The sequence below is a fragment of the Asterias amurensis genome, chromosome 12 (assembly GCF_032118995.1).
Source record: "Asterias amurensis chromosome 12, ASM3211899v1".
Taxonomy (NCBI): Eukaryota; Metazoa; Echinodermata; class Asteroidea; order Forcipulatida; family Asteriidae; genus Asterias; species Asterias amurensis.
The window spans coordinates 14,302,942-14,329,978 of record NC_092659.1 but is presented as its reverse complement, the minus strand read 5'-3'; the positions used below and the strand labels follow the sequence as shown (position 1 = coordinate 14,329,978).

The following is a 27,037-nucleotide window of genomic DNA, read 5'->3' as shown; positions in this document are numbered from 1 at the left end:
GCCCACGCATGCCTCATAGACGGACGACTAAAGGATGTGTTATCCCCCTCGATGATTGGCAAAAGGGAGCTTCTTCTCTCTGGACAGACTGATTACATGGTGCAACGGGCACGATCCATCCCCTGCATTGTACAAGTATCGCCTGCCATCAGGGCCACGAAAGAAAGCAACCCACCAACAGGGGATCTTGATAGAGAGGGTGATACATTGTCAATCACCTATCCTCAGTCATCCTTTGTTCTGGGATTTAGTTTCTTCTCAAGAAAGACACGTAGGTTCTTAATACGTAACGACTTTAATCAAACTTTGATCGCACTGTGGCTCATCTACTCTGTCAAGTCTATCAGTTGGTCGTATAGGAAGAGGATATTATTTTCTTCATTAAGAACACAGGAAAAAGATTAAACAATTGTTCAAGTGAAGTTTCTTGATATTACTTTTTTATATTTGAGTAAGTGAAGTTAAAATGATAAGATCAGACTTTGGCCAATTTCAAAGGAAGCTAAGCACAAAGGAATCTTGCTGAGCGGAATCATATTACCAACAATGAGTACTGCTTGCTTATTCTTCCCTGAACATTTCTGCACAGCACGGCAGATAACTAGTCAATATTATCAATCCTAAAAAGTTAGACCGCTGTCAAAATTCATATCCGTCGAAGTTAACTAGAATTTGAATAGAAATTTTCTCTGTAAAGTAAATTTTACCGAGAAAATTTGATATTAAGAAAATAGGGATACATCTAGTGTCAGGATTTCTCTCCAGGATTTTTCAAAACTGCGGGGCATTCTCGACCCAAATGTTTGAAGTTAAGCCTAAACACGATGGATTGAAATAATACCCTTGCAATATATGTTACTCTGTTTTTTTTATATCCTTGGTTTGAAAAGCCATACTGTGTATGCTGGGGCATTCTAAATGGTTATAATAGTTGGGTTTCATTACAATTTAAAACAATTTGATCTGAAGTCAACACCCTCCCCCAGAAAAACTAATAAAATAAATTATTTTGTTTTGTTGGCGTATTTGGATCATGCAATTCACATGAGCCGACCCAATGCAGTAGCTTGTGCATATGGGGAACTGTGTTTTCGAAAGGGACTATAATAGCTGACAAATCTGCAAGTCCGCACAACTACAACATCCAAAAGCTCTCCCTGCGTGCAACTCCTACGTCGCCTGTTATTTTGTTTCAGTGGGGGGTGCTACACCCCCACATACCCGGACAAGAAATCTTTATGCAGCGGAACAAAATATTCTTTTGACAAAATGTAATCAAGCGGTTTGGACTCTGACACATCATGAAGACTGTTTCCAATGGACCAAATCCCTCTCAGGTACAACCAATTAGGAAAAAACGCCCCTGTTCATCCTCCCATCCAAGCACACTTAAGATTTTTATTTCCAAACACCATTCTTATAACAGTCAAAAATAGACAATCTGCTTAAGTTTGATCTATCCCACTTCCTAATTAGACTGAACGTCATCGTGTTGAATTACTCATGTCTCTGGCTCAGATAGCCATTCCGTGTTCTGAAACCATTAACTGTAGTGGTATTGTCCCTTTAGCAGTCACTAAACTCTGACCTCAGGAATTTTCTTGTTCTTTTCAGCACAAACCAACAGTAACAATGCCATTATAAAGTGGGGGTGATTTTGCTCTTTGTTGCAACAGGTTTCTGCTGTTCATTTCTTCGCTTTTTAATAGACTGCTTGCATAGAGTGGCCTTTGAACTTCTGGTGTACAGGCTTATAGTATACATTTACACATTCAAGCGCTACTTCTCCCACAAATCAATTCAACAAAACACAATTTTGCAAAACTTGCAACCTTTACCACCCCCCCCCCCCAAAGAAAAAGTATTTATGCACCCTCTAGCTATGAAACACAATTTAATTTCATCACAATTTTTAATAGAACTGCTTGTATATGATGTTATCTTTAAAAAGAAAAAAAAAAAAAACAGGGGAAAAAAGACATTGAGAGTTTGTGAACAAACTCTAGGTGTTCGGTTTCCGGAAGTAAAAGCCTGGTGTAAAAAAACAAATATTGCACCTTGCTTTGTTCTGAGAATTTGTAATAAATGATCAAAATTGCGGAAAAAAAAGTCAAAACAACATGATGACATCATCATGCCGTGTAGGCATATATAATAGTGAGTGTTAAAGGAACACGTTGCCTTGGATCGGACGAGTTGGTCAAAACAAAAGCGTTTGTAACCGTTTTTTATAAAATGCATATGGGTAGAAAGATGTTGTAAAAGTAGAATACAATGATCCACACAAGTTTGCCTCGAAATTGCGTGGTTTTCCTTCTACTGTGCGAACTAACACGGTCGGCCATTTATGGGAGTCAAAATTTTGACCCCCATAAATGGCCGACGTGTTAGTCGACGAGGTAAACGGAAAACCACGCAATTTCGAGGCATGTTTGTGTGGATCATTGTATTCTACTTTTACAACATCTTTCTACCCATATGCATTTTATAAAAAACGGTTACAAACGCTTTTCAAAGACCAACTCGACCGATCCAAGGCAACGTGTTCCTTTAATATATAAAAACACAATGTATCCCGCACAAGTTTTTCACTTTTAAAATATTGAAGGATAACAAACTTTTATCAATTTTGTTCGACTGGTTTAATGTTTAAATACAAAGTCTTCATCTATCACCCAAACTAGTAACTGGTGGGTAGGAAAACTTGGTTTGTGCATATAATCCAAGTGGTACCGTCGTATCATGGCTACAGACAGCTGGCCTACTTGACAAACGGCTGGCCAGCTTGACAAACGGCTTGCAAACTTGACTCGGTAATAAATTTTTTAAAATCCACACTCAATCAATCCACACTGATTATTCTATATGGAAACCCCTCTCCGAAGCAGGGAGGAAAAAAAAAATCCTGTTTTCCATGACAATACCCTGAGCTTCCGTTCCACTTGTCTTTCTATTCTCCGCTTTATTGGTTATTGTGTCAGATAGTTTCAAGCCGAGCGGACACTGCTGGCAAGGAATGAAAGGAGCGGGCATAGCTGACAGGCAATGAAGCGGTGTGTTTGGTAAAGCCAGCGCACACCGCCCATAAAATCCTTGGCAGCAATCTAAGTGCCCTTGGAGAGCAGCTACAAATAAATTGAGCAGGTTTAGGTTCCCCCGCTCCTGTTTTGTTCAATTTTCTACTCTAGAGTACTTGATTCTTAGAAAAAGCTAAGAGGTTTTTGGACATGTGAGTTTATCTTTTTTCTTTTCTTTTCTTTTCTTTTTTGTCCCCCTTTAAACCACCAAAGCACTTATGGAAATGTTGAAAGGTTTTTAAGTATGTATACACAGAAACAGTAACATTTTTATTTCTGACAGAAAAAAAAGGAAAAACAAAAAAATTCTTTTTAAATTGACACTGAAAATAATTAGCATGGTACATCTCAGGGCAAACAATTAATATAAAATAAAAAAGTATTTGTTTACCCTGCATCAATAAGAACAAGTGAATTTTGTCTCAGACAATTATATTAATAAACCCTTTTTTTAAAGAATGTCAATCAGGTTTCAATCAGGCCTGGAATTACAGGCCTGGAAGCCATTGCCTCTACTGCCCTGGTCTTAGACTTGGTGCCCCTATAAAAAGTTTCCACAGAAAATGGAAGTGCCCTTTGTAAAATGGAAATCACCTTGCCCTTTCAAATAATGAAACTCCCAGTCAATCGGCATTTGTTGTTATATCATTCGCAGCCAGCATCTTGAAACAATAAATCTCTGTTTATCCCTCAATATTTAAGCCTCCTCCCACCCTTCGATCCGGGTCTCAGCGAGGTCCCCCCCTTTTTTTTCCCATCACGATCAGCACCCTTCTTGCACCTGTGAGCATCTCCCAAAGTGTATTGCAGGCCTTGTACGCTCTGGGCTATTTGCCAACCGTATTATAAGCTCCTCTTAATTCCAAATCCAACCCCGGGTTTCTCTCACTGCTTCTCATTCATCGTGAATCCTATTCTTTCCAAAGGGATCGAGGAGCCCGTTGTTTGGGAAAAAGATGGCAGCCAAGAAGATAAATCCGCCTTGTTTCTCTGCTCAGATAAGGTACGGTTTAAGCCAGTAGGTTTGGGGGTGTTAGATATTTAAAGAATTCTGACGTCAATGGGGAAAAGAGGCTTTATAGGAAAAAAGGGTTTAAAACAAGTAGATAACTTGTTCCAAGAAGGCCAGACTAGTTGATGTGTATTCAGTCTTAACTATTTAATAGAGGTTTGTCCTGGGCTTTATCTCTTTCAACACTGGCCACGCTTAGTTGTGAAGCTTTCTTAAATAAAGTTTAAATGAAGATTTTGTGTTTAGGTCCCATTTTCATTACAAATGATATCACCAAATATGAAACTATACTGGACAGGTTAAAAACTTGACTTTGGCATTTTTATAAAACCAAAAGTGCCTTATAAAACATTATTGTTCAATTGATTCGAGGAAAATGAAAGGATTTCTTTAAATGCCTTAAAAACGATTGATCATCTTGAGTTATGGGCTCGAAACCCGGAGCACTGCATAACAATAAGCCTTTTTTGAAATACTCAACGATAAAAATACTTGGGTAAAAACTTATGGATCATTTTGACACAGTCAACAAAAGGAGTCTCTTTCATGTCAAAGCTAGACAGCATCAAAACCCAGCACTCACAAAGAGAACAGCTACAAATTCTACACACTACAGGAAGGTCAAATCAAGCCAAAGGCACAAGAAACATAACGTTGAATTCAAGTGGCCAGAACTAATCCACTTGTTGGGTTCTCAATGGGAGAGAGGACTGAAGAGTAACCCTGGGTGCAGCGGTTTAGCATCCCACCCAACAGAGTCAAGCACACAGTTATCGCCCGTTTTTTCAACCTCCAAAATAGGCATTGGGTAAGACTTACTACCCAGAAAAGTGCACCACAAAGGGGCCAGAGAACCTCAGCTATCTACCCCTTTCATAGCAGCTTTTTTTCGGGGGGGAAATTCAGGGGCTTAATCCCCAAGACTTAGGGATCCCTAAATCCCTCTTGTGCTTGGTTTTTGTTCGGTTTGAACACGCCATCAGTCACAATAAATTACATACATGTACAAATGTATAACACAGACAGCAACTGTGTCCACTGTTGGATTCTGAAACCTGGCAGTTCCCCACTGCTCTAATTATTTGGGGCATTCCACTGTCAATAAACACTCTCAAATTGAAAACAATTTGAGCAGTATAAACATCTTGGTGTCATTTTCAAGTTTCAATACGCCTTTGGTGTTGTTTCTCCTGCCTCTTGGTGAATTCACATGATCAAAAAAAGAATGGGATAAAGCCAAAAGAATTTTGCTGTGTCAGGAATTCTTACGAATATTGTTATGGGTGCAAAATTTCACAACCATAACAACTAACTACTGTTGAGAAGCACTGCAGCTGTCGATAGTATAAACTATTTTGAGAAAGGAGTTCCGCCACAGTAATATGGTTTAGATAACTTTTCACACTCCCAATAATTGAATCTAAATATTGTTCTGTTATAAATGCTTTGTTAAATATTTTGCCCATTATTCATATTGAGATTATTTTGATTGTGAGTACGACAATGGTAATAAGCCATTGTGGTACATTGACAGTAATTCAGATGGAAATATCTCTCTGGAGGATTGGTTGGTACTGGTATGAGTTTTGTTTGATTAGTACAGTGCACTGATTGAAACTTGTCCATTTTATTTTCTCCAAATAAATAACAAAATGCTAATTTTGTCCTTTATCTTTACTATAGCAATAAATTCCGCACAGCAATTGATCTTAATTCTAATATATTCATGGTAGCTTTATAACTTTTTATTTTACATCCAAGTTAGAATTGATCAATTTTGTTCAAGGATTTCTCAAATAAACTTATCATTGGTTTGTCTAAGACCCAACAAACATTTAGGGAAAGAACAGTCCTGGAATAGAATCTTTGAGAGGGCAAGGCCATTTTCATTTTGCCAAGGGCACTTCCATAGTAAAATCTGAAAGTCTATGGGACACTTTTGAAGGGGCACCAAGGCAACCACCAGGGGGATCGCAGGCCACTGCCTCTGTGTAATTACAGGCCTGGAAGAAAAAACTTTAAAAAGTACAAAATTTAATTGTATGTATTTATGACATGTAAAGTGAAATCAATACAGCGTGTATTTTTAACTTTGTTTTGAGTGAAAAGGTACACCCATGATAGCTGAAAAAGCCACCGGATGTTTTGATACAGTACTGTGATGTCATCACTTGTTTTTATATATAATGTCACTGTTCACCCATTCTTACAATGCTTTTGTCTAGATTTAGTATTGATAGGGTCACGGTGTGGGTGGTTCTGGTCTGCGTATTAAACAAGTATTAAACCTCATTAATTCCATTCTGCTGTCATTTTTAAGGGTTTTGGTTAACAACAATAATAAACAAAATATGAGTATGTTTTTTAAATTCCCCCTCCCAATGTATATTGAGTCTTCACTTTACACGTCATGAATACATAATAATAAGACTTGTAATGCGCACATATCTTATTATTATTATTTCCATGCTTCTCCTCATTGAACCCAAGTCTCGACACTCATGGGGTGACAGGTCTTTTTTTTTCAGCCGCGCCACGCATCTGGAACTCTCTACCACTTAATCTTCGATCTTGTGTTTGTACCGCTAAATTCAAGTCTCTTCTCAAAACTTATCTTATGTCACAGGTTTTCAATGACTAATTTTGTTGTGTCTGTTTTTCTTTGTGTTGTGTTTTGTTTTTTGTTTTGTTTTTGGTTTTACTGCGTCTTGAACACCCAGCAGGGTGGATATGTGTGCATTACAAGTCTTATTATTATTATTTATTATTATTCAGTCCTACCATGGTCCTACAGTGTATTGCAGAAGGCCTACTGTACATGGTTCTCTCCAGCAATGACATTTTTCTAAACTTTGGGGGAATTCTGGTCCCAAATTAAGAGCCTTGGAATGTTTTCTAAACGGGATTGAATTTGGTTTTAAAAGCTCTACTGTGCAATCTGGAGCATTCTAAAGAGTTGTATATCTGGATAACTTTCGTGAGTTTGATGTGAAGTTTTAATGGCAGTGGACACTATTGGAACTACTCAAAATAATGATTAGCATAAAACCTTACTTGGTAATGAGTAATGGGGAGAGCTTGATAGTATAAAACATTGTGAGAAACGGCTCCCTCTGAAATGACGTAGTTTTTGAGACAGAAGTAAGTTTCCACGAAGTGGATTTCGAGACCTCAGATTTAGAATTTGAGGTCTCAAAATCAAGCATCTGAAAGCACACAACTTCGTGTGACAAGGGTGATTTTTCTTACATAGTTATCTTGCAACTCCAACGACCAACCAAGCTCAAATTTTCACAGGTTTGTTATTTTATGCATTTGTTGAGATACACCAAGTGAGAAGACTATGGTCTTTGACAATTACCCATTGTGTACAGTGCCTTTGTGCCTTTCAGAAAAAAACAATACAATATATTATTGTTTGCGTATAGGCCGCAATTCACATGTGTCGGCACGCAATTAGTACACACACACACGTATCTGCCCGATACGCTAGCTCTTGCATGGGGAGAAGAACCCTGATGTAAAAAAAAGAATTCTCAAGTCCCCATGAGTATTCTAGAATTAAGATCAATTGTAAGTGGGGGAATTCGTTGATTAGGGGTGCAACAGAAGAGGTGATTAAAACCATTAAGAGGATGAGGTGATTACTGTAATCCCACTAATCTTGCTGCTACAAATAAAAGAAGGGTTTAAAGGCTGTGTTCCAGCTATCCAGAGAAGGGATAATCCTGTCAGATTAATGTCAGGATTAAGGATTTAAGTCAAAGAATGTTACTTTGGTGGCTATTGAAATGACTGGTTGGCAGTAGATGTTGAATACAACTGGCAATGATAGGGGGATGTAAATCTTAGGTTAAATTTTTAACACTCCACCAACTAATGAGAAGCTTGCAGAACACTTTAAACTCCTTTATTTAGATTAAGTTAAAGTTCACATGGGATAAATTCAGCAACCTGAAGGTTACAAATAAAAGCGTATAAAGCATTATTCTTTTGAGTGTTTGTTTGCTTGTTCATTTGTTTGTTTGTTTGTTTGTTTGTTTGTTTGTTTGTTTGTTTGTTTGTTTGTTTGTTTGTTTTTGTTATTCAAGTAACATAAGTATGTTTTATGTGACTTTCCCAAGTTCAGAGTTCATAGAGCTACTTTAAAAAGCACCAGCAAAATAGCCAAGCAAAAGAGTTCTTCAACTGGTGAAAAACATAGCATCAGGATATGTGGACTTTTAAACTTAAGTGACTTGATACTGATTCGGCCGAGAAAGATCTTGGGTTGCCTCTAGTTATCAAATACCAATTTTCATCTGCCCTTTTTTGAAACCACGGCTTCCGCCCCAGATTCGGCTCAGGCTTGGCAGCGCGGTTGACATTTTTGCATGATTTGCATATGGGCTTCAGACAAGAGAACGGAGCCGAAAGCCGAAGACTAGAAAAGGGACGTGGCGTCTGGGCCCCATTACACAGATTTGCTTACACAGAAAATATTGCTTTGAAAAATTTCTGCTGTGCAGGAAAGAGCAGGGCACCAGTCACAAATGGATGTGACATGGTAGCTTGGCTGTTAACCTTAGTCTGGTAAGCACAATTCTGTAAAAATGGACCCAGGAGTCAAGTGGCTACATAGCTACCTTCATTAAACTTTGCCCCCTCCTCAAGTGTTGAGTTACGTCTGGACGTATCAATAATGTGACAAATTGATTAATAAATGGACAAGTGCATACGCACCTGCGCGATATCATTATAGCCCTGTTTCAAGACCCCCTGCGGTCGCTGACAAGCAGATGAGTTTCAACGACTGGTAATTGTTAACTGACATATACAAAATAACAGAGGGTTAAATTCAGAAGGCCAGGATCTTTTCTTTCTGGCAGAGAGGCCACAGAATCCTTAATTTTTTTCCAGCATAGGGCTGAATTTAAGCCGCACTGTTTGGCATTAAGCTGTGCACCATGATGGCGGTAGCTGGATTACGAACAGTGCTTTCAAATTTCAAGGATGCACTCTATTCAAACAGTTTACAAATCGCCGACACATTCAAACTTAAACTGCACTTCACTAAACCCTTTTTCAATAATCTGTGCCTGCTATATGTCGGTTCCCTTTTATGATTTTTCTTTTCCACCTTCAAAAACACTGTAAAAGTAAACTTCAAACATTTAATTCTTTTACTAGATTGTTTTAGGACAAGTCGTCTTTTGAAATGTAAAAAAAATAAATAAAATTATCTGACTTTGAATTCTGGCAAGTCGACAGAAAATTTTCTGAAGTAAAAACAAGCCTGCAAAGTGTAACAATGTATTACACACCGTAATAGTAATGCTATCAAATAGTTCATCAAATATGTAATTGTAAGCCCATGTGAAAAAAATGAGTCTTTTTGCAGTTGAACAATTCTGGTAAATTTGGCTGGAGGGGAGATGAATTCAAATTCCTCAGGTTGTTTTTTTCTGGTCAAAGTACTGTGGGCTGGAAATTTTTTATTTAACACTCTGAACATAAATGGCAGCTGTGTATCCAAAATAAACCACTTGCCGCCACACGCAAGCAGCGGTATTTTAAACTCTTCAGCTGATGAGGCTGGTGCCAAACTAATCACATAGCGTGACTTTGACCGATTGCCATGCCTAGTCGCAGGCAATTTAGCTGCACTTTTGAGGCCAGCGATAGGAAATCCTGCTCGGTGAGGTGTATCCGATAAAGCACGCAATCAAAAGATTCAACAATAGTTGCTTCATAACGACAAAACACGCCATCTTGGTCTGATTCTCCAGTCTGACTACCGAGAACAATCAACATCAAAGCATAGATGTAGGGTACCATACCATATGTTAAGTCTATCATACTTTGCTCCCATCACATCCATCTAGCAGATGCTGAACTTAAACATCCAAGGATGTTTTCTTAACCATAATGGTTTCAAGTACAATGAATTTCTTAACTTAATAAACTCAAAATTTCTTTAAGTCTTTTCCCATTTTCTAAAGTTGAAAGCATACTTTTTTTTGTTAAACGCTTTACCATTTGGCCATGTTTTGACACAGCATTATGGAGTCGTGTTTTGTCAATGAACATTCTTTTGTCGTCATGACAAGCTTGTTAAGGGGCATTCTTCAGTTGATTTCTATCAGGCCTACTGTGGGAAATGTTGTTTTGCACTAAATAATATAGCAAAAGGATTTTTATTTTGATGAAATAAAATAAGTAACAAAAAACACAAGGTTTTTCTAATTTATATTGATAACTTTGGTGAACATGAAAGGAATTCATATCAGGTGGAATTTTCACCTTCTCAGTGAGTTTCAAACACAATTGTATTCAAACTTTCCTTGAAAGAAGATAAGTAATGAAGTTTTTGCGTCCAGCACGGTCAGCGAATTTTCAACATAAAAACAAACTGAACCGACTAGATTAACTGGAATCAACTCTTCAAGAAAGGTCTCTCGGTATTCTGTTTACAGAGAGAGGGTGAAGAGTTTACAAAGTGCGGCAGACAGTTTGAGGGGATTACTGTATGTTATTGCAAGGAGGGGCCAGATGAAGGATGGTGATGATGCCGAGATCAGAGATCACTGATTGGTCATGTTAAAGGTTAATGGTTTTGGGTTCGTCACGGACAAGAAGTCGGTTTGTATTGCCAGCTTCATGTGAAAGCATGCATCTATATGTGATGTTGCTGATTTTGACTTTATGTACTTTAACCTCCCAAGGCACTCTAGAACCTAAGATTTGGGGGAACACCATGTAAACAAATGTACTCTGGAAATGAAATTTTGCCCAGTGGTGTAGATTTTGTTTTAACAGGTTAACAGGCATTCAAAGTTTCAAACCCCAAAATTTCCAAGATATGTTGACAATGATCATTCTTCAGAATCCCACTGAATTTTGCGACGTCACACTAAACTACTCTGTCTCTGCTGAGACAGTTATTATACATTACATTTCAAATGAATCTGTAAAAAAAAACAAGCAAACCTAGGGTAAAATTGTTAAAGATTTATGAGTTTGTTAAATGTTCCCCGAATTATGAATCCATCATTGATTCCAGTTAGTCTTTAGGGTCACAAATTTTACTGTTTTTACCAAACAGGAAAACCAAAATTAATCCGAGCATTTTAAATTTTTACGTAGAAATAATAACCAATACATTGAGAATTTACGTTAACCTGAACTAGTACAAGAACTTTAACTCAGCATGTTTGGTGCAACTTTCCAACAGTTAGTGAAGAATAATTTGAGTGATTTAGCCAAAGGTAGCAGGCAGGCCCTTAATTGACAAGGTGCCAGGCAACAAACTACCTCAACTGATCCTAAATTGACAGAACTGTGCATGCCTTTTGATAAACATGTGCACCCCAAACCTTTCCACTGTGTCATGTATTGGAGGAAGCCATTAGGAATACACCAGTCCGCGTTCACATTCAACTTTTTGTTTGTGATATAATCAGTCCAGTCACTTGTAAAAATGAAATAACAAATCTGCGGTTTGTGGTGTTATTTTTTGCAGAGCATACAAGGCTGGACTTCCTAAACCTGGGTCAATTCACGGTTAAACGACTTAACCACAAAGATATTGTCTACTTAATGTCAAGACAAAATGGAGTAAGATTGACAGCCACTGTCATCCAGACTTTGGACTCCCCTGAACTACATCACGGGGCATCGAATACATGTATTTTGAACTTGTCTACAACATTTCATTCCTGCACTGATGTGGCCCAACCAAAAACAATAAAAACACAATACAAAAAGGAGTTGAAAAACTTGTTGAATTTTTCTAAAAATCTGCACTCAGTAAGCAAATCGCTACTTACATGTACAGTTCAAACTGAACTAAATTTCATAAAAAATTTGCTTAGCAGAAACAGGTTACCAGCCACAATTCCATTTACGATGAACATTTTCTGCTGAACAGCACAATCTTTACTAGCCTTTAGTCAAGGCGCACGCGTCACGACCCCAGATATCACGCATGAAAAAAGACCAGCGCCAACGGCGAAGGCGCTAGCTGCGAAGCACCTTTAGCAACTCGTGTTGGGGCCTTATAAATGCTTTTCTTGACTTTTTGCCACAGATTTTGGTGGGAGAAATGTAATGCATAATGCATGAGCGTGATGAGTTGTTTGCCAATAAGAAGACGCAATACCATAGATCACACGCCGCATGCACGCCCCATGACCCACACACACTCAATGGTGCATTTAAAAGTCACGTGCTGAGGGCAACACACAGAAGGTGCACATATGCACCCCAGATATCACGCATGAAAAAAGCCCAGCGCGAGCGCCTTTAGCAACCCATTTGTCTAATCAGTTATTTATATATCTATGAATAACTAATTAGACAAATGAGTTGCTGGGGGTACCGCCGCCGCGTGCGCCTTGATTAAAGGCTAAATCTTTATCAGAACAAGGTCACAGTGCCATTTATGACTGGTATCTTGCTTATAATTATTTGCTTAGCAGAACATTTCTGAACACTTGGTGATTGGGCCATGATGATTAAAACTCGTTAAAAGAAAAAAAAGTTGTTTGCAGGACAAAACTGAATACTTACCGATGAACAATTTGTTGAATTTAAACATAATAATCTATACGACTCCCCCCTTGATTCTTCCGTCGTTGAAACCTGCAGAAGAGAACACAAAAATGTCATGTTAATACATTTGTTCAAGTTTGAATGAAGTTGACAATTTTTCTCAGATCATTGCATGTCCTGCTTTTTGTGTCGGCAACATCTTGAGGAACCAATCCCTTTACCAATTTTTTTCTCAGGGAGTTCCCCTTAATTTTGTTACGTTAACCCCCCAGATGGGTACTGTCCTTCGGAAAGCTTCATGAATCTAAACAAATTTAGATTCGTTTATTGGGGCATGACTGGAGAAGCTGAGCAATTTCTAACCAGGTTTAGGGGGGAGTGCCCAGATGCAGTTTTCTGGGAATGGACTGAGGAAAAAATTTGACCAAAACCCAGCTGGTCAGCTTGACCAATATCAGCTGCCATGCTGTGTTGGTGGTCGAAATTCCAGGGTCCAGGGATGGTTTGTCCATGGTTTGTCCAGGGATAAGATGATCAGAGAGGTTTGGTTCCTGTGGTTTGGTCCATGGGTCAATCATTGAGGAATGGTCAAATCATAGACCTATCCGGGGTGGTCTCTGCCTTGCCCAAGGACTGAACAGTGGGTGGTGCTCCAAGCAATTATGTTCAAATGAAGTGAAGTTTTGTGCATATATCACATGGGTTGATAATAAATTGTCACTCAATCCAAAGGTGGACACTAGCCCCCTTTCCTCCTACTATGCCTAACTTGCAGAACCCATTAGAAAATCCATCCACTAAATTGGCTTCATTTTGATAAATGGACAGTCAAACCATTATGGACAAACCATGGTCAAACAAACCATGCATAGTGCACGGAGGAAGGAAATTGTCCACAACAACCACACTGCATGCAGTTCAAGTTTTGAAACAAATGGGATTTGATGTCATTAGGCCATTATTTGAGCATACAAAATGATTCTTCTGTGCCCCCCTTTTTCAGGGGCGAAGGGGAAGGGGAAGGAATCCGCCCTTTTCATGGGGGGGAACACAAAAATGGTTTACACAGAGGTAATTGGAGGGGGGGCGCTTTAAATAAGATTGAAACCCAATTGCTAGGTTTGAGTTCAGACAACATGTACAATTCATTTCATAAAAGGAAGAGCTAAAGAACACCTCGTTGCTTGAGGTAGCTCATGAGGAGCTTGACACCTCAGTATCATTTATAAAAAAAAGAACCTCCAAACACCTTTAGAGATTCTGCAAACTTCCAAACACCATGGTTTTCCTTGAAGAAAGACCAAGAAGAAAAAAAAAACTAACATCTAAACAGCGAGGTTATCACACTATCCAATCCTACTAGGAGAACAAAAGACGGCTTTGGATTTTAGTTTCTGTCCAAGGAGAGAGCAGGAGGAATTCTAGACAAAACCTACGCTGGACCCAAGCCCTACCAGTCACAAAACCAACCTATTCATCTTGAAGAAACCCCATGTTCCCCTCTGAAAAAGATCCCCGGCTAAGCTGTGTAAAGTATTAATCTTAACAACGGTGGATGGATGGGTATTAGGAATACTGCAAAGCTGCTTAAAAATTTGTCAGCATAGTCAAAAGGAGAGAAAGACGGGAAGGGAACGCCATTGAAAGAGCTTGTGGTAAAGTTATTAACTGGAGTAGCACATTCCTAGAGATTTAGTTTTGTAAATCCGCTCCTAAGTTCTCTCTGTGCAAGGCTGAGACAGTGTCAGCTATGATGGGTCTCAATTCCATGTAGCTCTGTTTAAAGTGAATGTAGGTTAATACTAACGGGCTAATTTCAAAAAAAAAAGAGAAGAAAAAAAAACACGATCAGGAAGTATTCAAAACCTTATGTAACATTTAAAGTTTTTACAATTTCAAATCACCCTGGGAATTGACGCCTTCACCCTGTTCGAGGGTTCTTATTCTGAGAATAATCACTGAATAAAATATTATATCAATTAAAGGCAGTGGACACTATTGGTAATTGTCAAAGACTAGCCTTCACAGATGGTGTATCTCAACACATGCATAAAATAACAAACCTCTGAAAATTTGAGCTCAATTGGTCATCGAAGTTGCGAGATAATAATGAAAGAAAAATAACCATTGTCACACGAAGTTGTGTGCGTTTAGATGGTTGATTTCGAGACCTCAAGTTCTAAATCTGAGGTCTTGAAATCAAATTCGTGGAAAATTACTTCTTTCTCTAAAACTATGGCATTTCAGGGGGAGCCATTTCTCACAATGTTTTATACCATCAACCCCTCCCCATTACTCGTCACCAACAAAAGGTTTTGTGCAAATAATTATTTTGAGTAATTACCAATAGTGTCCACTGCCTTTAAAGTGGGACACAAAAATAACCATAAAATATTCTCCCAAATATTCACATCTTTTACTAATGTAGATAAACATCGTAAGAAGTCAAAAGTAAATGCACTTTTCTAACCACATCCCCCAAAAAAATAAAAAGCTTTATCACCCTATTAAAAGTTTTCAAGCCACAAGGTAAATGGTAATTTAAATGGAGAAAAAACAACTAAACAAATATTGCGTATGCCATAAAAATATTCACTCTTGTTTATAAATATTCATGTCACTAAATTCAAGTCAACTTCCTAAGTTACACCATAGAGAAAGGTTCAACCAGCCAAATAAAAAAATTAAAATGGTTTTAAACTGAACATTTGTAAGAGTAGACCAATAATTTTTCACACACTTTGGGTCGTTAAATGGTGATATTTTCCTCACTCTAAAACTACAATTTACAGACAAATACTGAACTCTTCTTTAAAAATCCTTAAAAATAAAAAAAATAATGTGGTTTACAAATTCCCATGCTCTAATGAGCTTGCTTGTTTTTTCCCATGAGAACTTTTAGCTAACATGGTCGCCACCGTAATTTTTCTTTTTAGCTGTGAGCAGTATTTCTCAAAATGGTCCGATTGTTACCAGCCTGCATTGCCGCAATACATGTACATGTAATTAATGGGGTGTCGAGAAATGTACAAAATCGCTTTTCAGCTTGATGTATGAGTGCAGACATTTTCTAATTCAAACCCTAAAATATTCAGTCGAGAGAAAACCCAGGCTGCAGCCACTGAATAAATTATTCCATTAGATTTATAAAGCCCCTATTCTCCTCGACACAAAAGCAAACCTTCCTGTGTGACTACAAGTGTGAATTTCAAAGCCAACAAAAAGACCAGTCGCGGAAATTCAACCGTCCTTCAGGTCTCTGCATGCAAGCCTGTCACCTTCTCTTCCTGGCATACATAAAAAAAACTGTGAGTGATGAATAGAAAATTAAAAACGAAAAAAATTCCCTTGGATAAAACTGCATGAGAAAAGAAAAGGAAAAAAGGGCCCAGCAGAGAATCAAAAAGGGAGTGCAAACTCTAGTTTTGCCTGTGGCTTTTTTATCGACAGAAGAAAAAAAAGGTATAACCTGTGAGAGCTACCCCGACCCCTGAAAAGGAAAGGTACCCCTCGTGTGCAGCTTGGCCCTTTTATAGGAGAGGAACAATAATCCCCGGTGTTGGCGCTTTCAATCAGTGCGCTGGGTGTGTGTGTTAGCTACCCTGGCCCAGGACTTCGCTCTGAGGCATTAGGGCTTAAAAGCTAGTGTTACAGCTTTACTGTTCAATGCCGCCAGCTCTTCACTCCTCTGAAAATATCTTGAACTTGCACTGGGGTTAAGCAGAAAAAAAGAATTGAGGTTTTTTTTTTTCTTCTTTCCTTTCTTTCTCACGGCGAAAAAGTGAGGAACACCGTGCGAAAAAAATTGCGGGTAAAGAAAATCCAGGTGGCATTTTTTGATTGCACCAGATGCTGTGGAATGAAAGGTGTTGAGGGAGAATTTGATCTGACCATGATCTGACGGAGTTTGTGGAGATTTTGTCACAAGGATCTGACTCTGTTTGGACCCGAAGACATCGCGATAAATATCACATGGGGGGCACAAATGGCTCAGAACCTCCTGGCCAGCTTCTTGGCTAAAAACATGACCCTTAAAAACAGGGTGTTTAACTTTGATACATTCTCATACATTGAAAATTCCCATACATATACCTTTCAGGAAAATAAAAAATAGTGTTTTTTTGTGGGGGTGGTGTAGGTGGTTGGCTGGGGTGGATCCTTGCCAAGCATCTCATTTATTTTTACAAATACCCTGGGATTTATGTTATTCTTTTCAGCAAATTTTGTTATTTGTATCTTTTTACAAAAGTTTTAAACTTTTTACTGACTGTGAACGTCAACAAAATCATCAACACAATTACAAACAAAACAGCCTTTCTAACATAAAAAACTCAAACCAGTCATCCATATTAACCTTATTTTCCCAAAGGGCAGGAAATCTGTTTTTATCATTAAAATCTAGAATTTGCTTGTGGTAAACGCTTATGAACAAAGAGGGGAAGGAGTGATTGTATTCCCAAAGACATGCTTGACAAGGTAGGCTTGTTGAAAAGAGATCTAGGATAAAAATCAGACATTGGGAACGCAATGGAAAGATGCTCTGAAGTGGAAATATTAGGCCTAATGACTACATAAGGTATGTTCCGCTTCTTTGGTTTATGAGTTTTGATTGTAATATAAAAAGCACATTTGGACAAATGAATACTGAAACGTTCCAGTTTCAAATACAGTAAATGGTGAGGTCTGTCAGTTATTGATATTATTCAAATACTTGATTTAATTTTGATATTGATTTTTATATTTGACAGCATGGATTATAAGCAAGCGTTGGTTACAAGATCACCGTCATCCAGCTAAATATTTGTCTTTAATTTGTTTTACAAAATTCAAAATATTTTAGCATTATGAAACAAACCTAAATGGAGTAGAAATTGTACATTCTTGAAAGGGTTTTTCTTAACTCTGGCCTTCTCAAACCAATTGTAAAGAATAAACGCTGCATGTGGCCACAAAAGTCATGGTTATGTACGAGTTGCCTAGAGGCAGTTTAAATTATTACACTGTCACAATGCTGAGTTTTCTGCATCGAAATTGCAAGTCACCAGTCCCGTTTTTGTCGGCAAGCAGCTAAGCATGGTATAATATTGGGCGTAGCGCTTGTAACCGATTCCAGCAAGGCACAATGAAAGCCTGGCCAGTCATGGGTTATGATCCTATTGTCCCTACCCATAACAGGTTTTTTGTGGAAATGTTTCCATTCCTGACAATGACGTTTGTGATGGAGAAGAAACTGTAACCCAATTGAACGCGCCCATTCATACTGTAAATCTGTTAAAACCATTTTTATGGGAGTGTTTGAGAGTGCATTGGGCGAAACTGAGCTTCTGCCAGAATATCATGATGTCCTAAGTTAGCCATACTTATAAATACAAGAAAGGTACTTAATTTTATCAAGTAGGGGGATAAACAATTTCCTCCTGTAAAAAAGCACTCCCATCAGAAATTATCAATGCTTTATGGGAACATTCCCAGAGCATCAAAGGCATACTAGTGGAGCCACAGGCCCACAAGCTTTAAGAGGCTTGACAGGGTTATTTGATCTCTTGTATTTCAATTTTTTTGCAATTTAAAGGAAATGAATGTTTAAACGAATGTGACATATTTTTATGTAAATGATACAGATGAAATACAATATCCACTACCAGCAATTCAAACCACTTGTGCCATTCAACAGAGTTGTACCCAAGGACTCTAAAAAGAAATTTGATCAACCACAATGAGATCACAACGATATACCAAAGCAATTAAACAGCTTAACTGCAGTGTGGATCTCATGTTATTCAGTACGTCCAAATTAGGGAAGTACTCATTTATAGACACTTTCGCCGACTTTCAATTCAGGATACTAGGGGGTTTTAAGTTACTAGGCCTTATTTTTCAAAATCCAACTGTCAGGCCTAGAAATCCGACGCGAATCCGCGAATCGATTCGCGCGAAGATTCGCGCCCGGCGAATACGCCGCGAATCTGAGTAGATTCGCGTGAAATTGCCAGCATTTAGAAGGGGGAAATCACTTTCTCGGCTTTACATTTGGGTCAACATGAATATATTTGTACTAAGAACCTCTAGTTTTATATTTTTAGTTCCGTTTAACCGACATAAAGTTAGTTTTTAAAAACATTCACGTCGCTGTCGAGTCGAGTCGTCGTCTGATCCTTAACCCTAAACGGCCGTCATTGTTCGTCACACACCACGCACTCCCTGCCTGTAATACACGATGTAGTTCGGTTGAATTTAAGTCGTTGGTAAACACAAGCCAAGGACCGGAACAGTTATTGGTTCCAGCCCCAAAACGAACCCCAGTATATTTTGTTTTATCCTGTCCGCGGATTGGTTGATAGCGCAAAAGATCCCGTTTTGGACCAATAGTCTCCCTGGATAGTAAGCTCACGGAATTAATCTGCTTTTATACACGTGGAAAAACACGATGCACAAACTACATGGTGCCGAGTATCCCATCGCTACACACACACACACGGTCGACCAAAGTTCAGTCTATCTGCACGCTGTGATTGGCCGTTGACGGCAGTTGGTAGTTCCATATTCACGATATTCTTGACTAGAATTCAGTGCAGTACACGTTCACCAACGGAGTAAAGAAATGCTGCACGCTGTGCATTACGCCTGCAGATTGTGCACAAGAACAGCCTTGGAGAAATTCTAATAACACGAACAACTTTTGCCGACAGAAGGCGTTATTGCGGGGCAAAGTTCATTGAATTATTTCTCAGTGACCGATCGTTGATTCTCAATGATTTCGTTACAAACGGAGTTCAAGACATGTTCAAAACAACCGATCCTCAACTCTCGAATTCATAGAATTATTTTTGATGGAAAACGGATGATTTAGGGCATGAATTAAGAGATAAAATCGTCCAAAAACGCAATTCTAAGGACTTCACCTATTACACAATTTTTTTTTTTTTTTTTTTTTTACACGTTACAAAATTTGGTGTATTCAATACACGCGATTGAAACAAAAAGTTAAGAGAAACCCCTGTTATGTCTTCTCATAATTACTTTATTTTCAAAACACTTCATGTAGCAAATATTCATGTAAAAATATATGCAATAAAACAGAAATTCTCCCCAAAAATATGCGAGAATCCTTCCCCGAAATTTAGGAGAATCTTGGATTCTCGCGAAATTCTTCAGCGAGAATCCATTTTGATTCTCGCGGAGTCAAGCGAACTTCTAGGCCTGACTGTAGTTTGATTCTGTAACTGACTGAGAGCTGCACTAGGCTAGTTTTTACTTTCACAAAATTGTTAATGTTAACTGGCAGAAGACAGAAATAAATCTGGTGTTACACAAATTTGATAATATTGAAAAAAGGGGAAAACCTAGGGACAAAGAGCATTATAAAATAATGCTCTTATTAAAGATGAAACACAATGATTTTTGACCTCTTTTCTTGATAAAGTTATCTTTTACACTTTTAATACTCTCTGACCATAGTACTTTCTCAGTTAACACCATTACAAACATGCCATTTTCAAAGAAAGTTCAATAATTGCCTAAAACTAAATCCGTTAGTAAGGCTACCCTACACAAAAAGGGGACTTTTACAGACATGCCCCCCCCCCCAAGTTGTATTGCATAATCATTCTGAAATCATTGATCTTAGTTCAAACTTTCAAAATATTTTACACACATGTTCACAGAGTAAATCTAATCCAAATATATGGGTTTCAGATTATCTGTAGGAAAACTGAGAGTAACTACCCCTCCCATGGCTTCCCTTGTACCAAGATAAACAGAGCTTGGCCATTGTGCCACAATGTAGGCCTACCTACATGGAATTTCTACCAGAAATACATGTAGGCCTACATTCCAAGAAAAGTACTCCTCAATGCATTAAAGGGAAGGTACACTATTGGTAATTGTCAAATACCAGTCTTCTCACTTGGTGTATCCCATCATGTGCATAAAATAACAAGCCTGTGAAAATTTGGGCTCAATCGGTCATCGAAGTTGCAAGAAAATGATGAAAGAAAAAACACCCTTGTTGGACCAATGTGTGGCTTTCAGATAGGAATAAAAGACTTCTGGCTTTTATTATTTTAGTACCTCTTTCTCAAAAACTACATTACTTCAGAGGGAGCCACTTCCCACAATGTTTTATACTACATGTATCAACAGCTCTCCAATGTTCGTTACCAAGTCAAATTTTAAGTTAATATTTGCTTTGAGTGATTACCAAACGTGTACCTTCCCTTTAAAAACAAAGAATTTTGATTTTGTATTTAATTTCTGAATCTACATTTTGATACTTATGCACACAAACGGAGAGTGGCAAAGAACAACACACTGTATCACATTTATTAGAAGATTGCATTGTAATACTTTCCAAAATAATTGCCCAATGAAGTGAAGTATAATGTAACACATTCATTTCCTATACTATTTTTGGCACTGTGACCTTCATGCACAAAGCCACTATAATATTTTACAAAACCAAAATACAACAAATTGTCACAAGGTAAAAACAAACAAAAAAGAGACAAAATACATATGAATCTAAACCCAGACTAGTATTAATTATCATTGTGTAAATTTGTTAAATCATAAATAAATTTAAATAGTATGGAAACAACAACATGCTGTTTAAACTATTTACTGGTACAGTCTTGTGGTGGATCGAGTGTGAGACAAAAGCAACACTATGTGTGACGGTACAGAGTTTTAGAAAGTAACAAACGAGAGCTACTGTGTGTTGAAAATGAATCTCATGATTGATTGGCAGGAGACCATCACTACCAGTACATCCCATCCCTACTTAAAGGAACACGTTGCCTTGGATCGGTCGAGTTGGTCTTTGAAAAGCGTTTGTAACCGTTTTTTATAAAATGCATATGGGTAGAAAGATGTTGTAAAAGTAGAATACAATGATCCACACAAACATGCCTCGAAATTGCGTGGTTTTCCTTTTACCTCGTCGACTAACACGTCGGCCATTTATGGCGGTCAAAATTTTGACTCCCATAAATGTCCGACCATGTTAGTTCGCACAGTAGAAGGAAAACCACGCAATTTCGAGGCAAACTTGTGTGGATCATTGCATTCTACTTTTAAAACATCTTTCCAACCATATGCATTTTATAAAAAAACGGTTACAAACGCTTTTGTTTTGACCAACTCGTCCTATCTAAGGCAACGTGTTCCTTTAAGATCCTTCAAAACAAATGCAGAGATTCACCCTGACAACTGGCACACTGTGGTACAAATACATTAACCAAATTGATGATTGAAAACTTCCACAGTGCACTTATAATCAAACTTAATATTTTAAAAGCCAGTTGACATGTTCTGGTCTGACTATGGACTGACTAGGCCTACTGGTCTTAATTGCTGAGGGTCAGTCAAAAATCTCTCCAACTGACTCGCTGGCTTGTGTTGAAAATTGTTTGCTGTATGAAACATTGACTAAATGTGTAGTCACTGACTGAAAACGATAATATTGGAAAACCATGCGTTTGATCTGCTGTTTTTAAAATGTGCGCCACGTGAACATTAAGAACCAGAATGCATTGTTTAACCACGAATGCATTGTTTAAACGCATCATTTCACTGGCTGTAGTGATCAATGATTCAAAGACTGAAAACTGAAAAACATCAAACATGCAACAACCTCAATACATTAACAATCCTAAGTTGTGTTTTACATGGACTTTATCAAATTAAATCTTCACATTTGGTGCTCATAGTTTACATGCATTATGTCATACATTCGTAGTAAAGGTTTTCTGTTCTTTCTTGCACCATGCTTCAAATGACCAGTGCAACAATCCGATCCAGTCCACTTCGGACCAAACCTATGAAAACACTGAGCCTGAGTTTGTTGATGATCCAAAATTACCCCATCCTTTCTGCACGTTTCCAGCCCACTCTACTCGCAGGCAATTTGGCTGACCGTTAATGACCATCTCAATAACGACCAGTAACATTGATGGTGCTCATGAAAGTCTGGTCTCACCTATACATACAGGTCGCTAAGACCCACAATTAGTGATGGGCTCCGTTAAAATGGAGTGGGTAATATCAATTCAAGAAGGGTGCAACAAAACCTCAGTGCTTCATATACATGCAGCTACGTTCCTTTAGTCATCTACAACGTTCTCAGAGACTAAACCATTACAATTTTGTACTCACTAGTTTGGGGGGGGGGGGTATTATGATGCTATTGATACGCAAATGAGAGGGGGCCTCTACCTGGCCTATGTGTGAACTTTGCATGCTTTGTGGGACCATTGAAGCCCCTTGAGTGGTCATTGGTCCTGTTTGCATTTGAAGTAAAGGATTTAGGAATTTCCTACTACATGCGTGGTGGGTATTGTTAGCATCTTGTATAATGAATTTGAGTGTTGTATAGAGGGGTGCATTGTCAAAAGAGTCCGTCCTGGTGAGAAAGTTACCACAAGGTGGACTTGGATGCGTCATTGGTGTGAATCAATGATTCAAAATGGCTCTTACATTCAAGAAGCTATCTTAATACAACTTCCATCTAACATTTAACTCGACCATCAAATAAGGGAATAAAAGGGTAGCGATGAGTTCTTAAACTGCTGTTTAAAACCAGCAGGGTTGTGGCCGTGCGATAAATTTTTAGTTCACAATGCCTTAACTTTAACAATTTTAAAAACGTGTTTTAGTAACAACTTCTTTAAAATAACATAGCATGCCTTTTATCCCATTATCTGTGCTTTCACTGAAATGCAAAAGGCATTTTATCACCAAGTTACATACCATGTACGTCAGTTATTGACATTAAACCAGCAGTTCTTCCATCCTCATATCACAACAAAAACACAACTTCACCTTTCGAGCCAGCTGTTAAAACTTGACTCCTTATCTGAAATACCAGTCACTGTTATCAGTTTAAATGGTAATAAAAACAGTACTGCCATCTGTTAAGGCCTTCTGTATTTTACATAGTAGATAAACTAAAACAAGTTGAATACTTAGATTACGATAACACTTTGTATAAATGATGACGCAGATGTCCCTGAGAACAATTTCAACAAATGCTAAGCATAAGATAATTCCATTTCAACAAAACTCTGAACCAGTCTTTAAACTTTCTGCAGTGTAAAGCTTCAATTTGGTCCTTTCTTTATGGTCATCCCCACCGCCTTTTGGTCGAGCCCTTGTTTGGGAACAGTTTTTTAGTTCCCACCTGATATTTGATTTTCCCTCCTTTAAAAACTTATTTATTATTCTTCTGTTCTTCTCACGCTTCTTTAGGCCTGGGAGCTTCAGTGCTCTCTATTTTATATATTTACATAATTTTACAAATAGAAAGATTAGTAGCAAAATAAATAATAAATTATCAGCAATAATACATTTCAAAGTTTCACGCCTACACCCACATTCCAAACTCATCAGTTCAATAGCACAAGAAGGGTCAGGGCAAACAGAAAGTCCCAAAGACAATAAAAATGAGCGAAACTAAAAGAACAAGCAGAATTCCAGAACAGACAATACTGATCCCTGATGAAGACTGTTAAGACTTCATCCCATTGATTTTCCATTCTTGGCTTGCCTACTAATGCCACTTCCTGTCTGCAACAAGAGCTTCTTTCCTCCCATTCATGTATTCCAATCAAGAACAAAACGTACAAAAATCAATGAGGAACTTTGAAGACACATTCCACAGGAACCAGTGGTGCAACCTATGAACGATGCTGCGACGGTCTCAGCCCACAATCAATATACATCGTGTGTACATTATTTATTAGGAATATCCCCCTCGGTGGCTGTTGACGGCGAGTAACCCCTGACAACTGGAGTCAGCCAATCAAAATTCGTTTGGAAATCTTTTCAGCGTTGATGAATCTTTCTGAATGAAAGGTAATTTGTGTACCATGCATACCTTTACTAGCATGGTAAATGCATAATTGAGCATTTTAATTTTGACAAGAAATTGTCGTCTTTGCTGAATACAGCAGGCTTGGAATTACATGGAGGACAATTGTTTCTGTTGCCTTGGTCTTGGTGTCCCTTCAATTTACAGTTTCCCATTGACTTAAGGTTTTCTAATTGAAGTGCACTTTGCAAAATGAAAATGGCCTTGCCCTCAGTCTCAATGGTGAATTTTCAGGGCCTGATACAATATTAAGTCTACCATCATGTGGAATGAACAAATGACTTATTCGTGAAAATGTCTCATCAAGGACATTTAAAAGATATTCAACTTGAATAAGGGGGACAAACTCCTTCCAAAAGATGTTAATTAATTGTATTGTTTTTCCTTTTTTATACCAAGAAATTCCCCCATTCAAAACTTTGCAACAGGAAACAAAAACCTCATATCAATCTCAATGACTACCTCAACATTCTTTGGAAAACCTTTCAAATCTTGTGACCATAAGTTCTCCATCAAAATTGTAATGGCAACTCTCAATAACCTGTACTATCAAAACATAAAGAAACCCCTCAATCCAATTTCAGATTTGTAAAGAATGTGTATGTCCGTTCTAATAAAAAGAACATCAACTTATTATGTTACAGCCACATACAGTACTTGTGTACCCTTACAATCAGTGACATACCCTGGGAAAGTAACTTCAATGCACACATAACATCAGTCAATTAAGTGAGGAGGCACTGAGAAACAGCTGTAAATAATGAGATTCTTGACCTTGCCAAAATGCCATCACTCACAACTGAGAAAAAGAGAGGATAGGGAAAGACAGTTTCTGACCAGAGAAATTTACTTAGTTACGAGCAATGAAGAGCTGTTGATGGTAGAAAACTTTGAGATTGTGAGAAATAGCTCCATTTAGAGGCACTGGACACTATTAGCAATTACTCAAAATAATTGTTAGCATTAGAAACTTACTTGGTAACAAGCAACGAAGAGGTGTTGATAGTATAAAACATTGTAAAAATGGCTCCCTCTGAAGTAACATAGTTTTCGAGAAAGAAGTCATTTTCCACTAACATATTTGAACTAGATTTCGAGACCTCGTAATTAGATTTTGAGGTCCCGAAATCAAGCATCTGAAAGCACACAACTTCATGTGACTTTCTTCCATAATAATTATCTCGCAACTTAGACGACCAATTGAGTTCAAATTTTCACTGGTTTGTTATTTTGTGTGCATAATATGCTGAAATACACCAAGTGACAAGACCTGGTCTTTGACAATTACCAATAGTGTCCAGTGCCTTAACTTCTCACTAAAATATTGAATGACTGCAGGCCTAAAGCCTTTTACTTAGCATCTTGACTAAGCACACAAATTTGTGCAACAAGGTTGTTTTTCAGGACTAATGAAAGGACAAGCTATATTGTAACTACAGCTTTCCATGACACAGAAAAAGTTCAGGGGAAACCCTGTACAAAACATGGAGACTTGACCCATGCAAACTCATTATCTATCCCATGACCTTTCTGAGCAGCAATCTTTTATCACCACAAATTCCATTACAATGATTTTTTTTTTACAAGTATTTCTAAAGGTTTTCAAATTTAATTGTACGGTAAAAAACCTGAACTAAAAAAGGCAATTTATCTGTGCATCAAAATTCATGCCACAAAACTTTAGAAAAAGAAGTATGGCAGTCAAGTAAAAAGATAAATGGGTGAGAATATCAACCAGTTTTAGTGACAACAATCAGATGGGGAAAGTTTATTTGTAGTGGACGATGAATCTCAATGCTAGCATCGATAGCCTTTTTACTCTTATCTGAATTGGTGACTTCTACCCAAAAAATAATACAAACATTTTAATTTGTGTATTATTTTAAAAATCATCCTACATGTAGGCCCCTACCGTTTTGTTAAGACAATTGAAAATTTGGCAGATATTTTATCAATTATGATGGCTGTACTACTAAAAACAAATCTGTCAGAAACCATTCACGCTTTTGCTGCACAGTGGTATGTTTTGTTTTTTACAAAAACTAAAACTAAACATTTTTTGTACACACATCAAATTCAACGCTTCCATATCTCAAAAAAACAGTTGACCAAGGAACAACTTGATCAAATTAACTTGGTCTGTTTTTTTCCTTTCCATAGTCCATCCTTATCGTACTTTACCTGAAGTCAAGCAGTTTTATAGTTTTCAAATTTTCAACGATGGCATTATTCTTTTCTCTAACCATTCACAGATAATACCACAGTCTGATTGAGGTCAGATCTAAATAAAGGCTCTACCGCACACACATGCACTGGAATTCTTAGCATGCTTCAATATAAGGGTTTGAGGGGGAGGCAGTGTGATCAGCCATAGCGATACAGAGATATGGATTTTTTTTAAAGCATTATGTTCAGACTGTTCTATTGTGTACACGTTGACTTGTCTATTATGAAGTGACCGATGGTGTATTGGTAGAGCGATATTTTGGCATGCAGAGACACGCCACGCTAAGCGCCACTGTGCCCGTCTGAGCCACCATGGTATTTACA

General features: G+C 37.9%; 1 protein-coding gene across 2 annotated transcripts in view; it reads right to left on the bottom strand.

Annotated features, from left to right (window-relative positions):
- LOC139945217 (anosmin-1-like) overlaps window positions 1–27,037 on the bottom strand; it is a 47,497-nt gene that overhangs the window by 16,664 nt on the left and 3,796 nt on the right. For both annotated transcript variants that reach the window (XM_071942523.1, XM_071942524.1), the window contains exon 2: window positions 12,640–12,711. In XM_071942523.1, coding sequence (XP_071798624.1) covers window positions 12,640–12,711 — 72 coding nt within the window. The remainder of the gene's footprint in view (window positions 1–12,639; window positions 12,712–27,037) is intronic.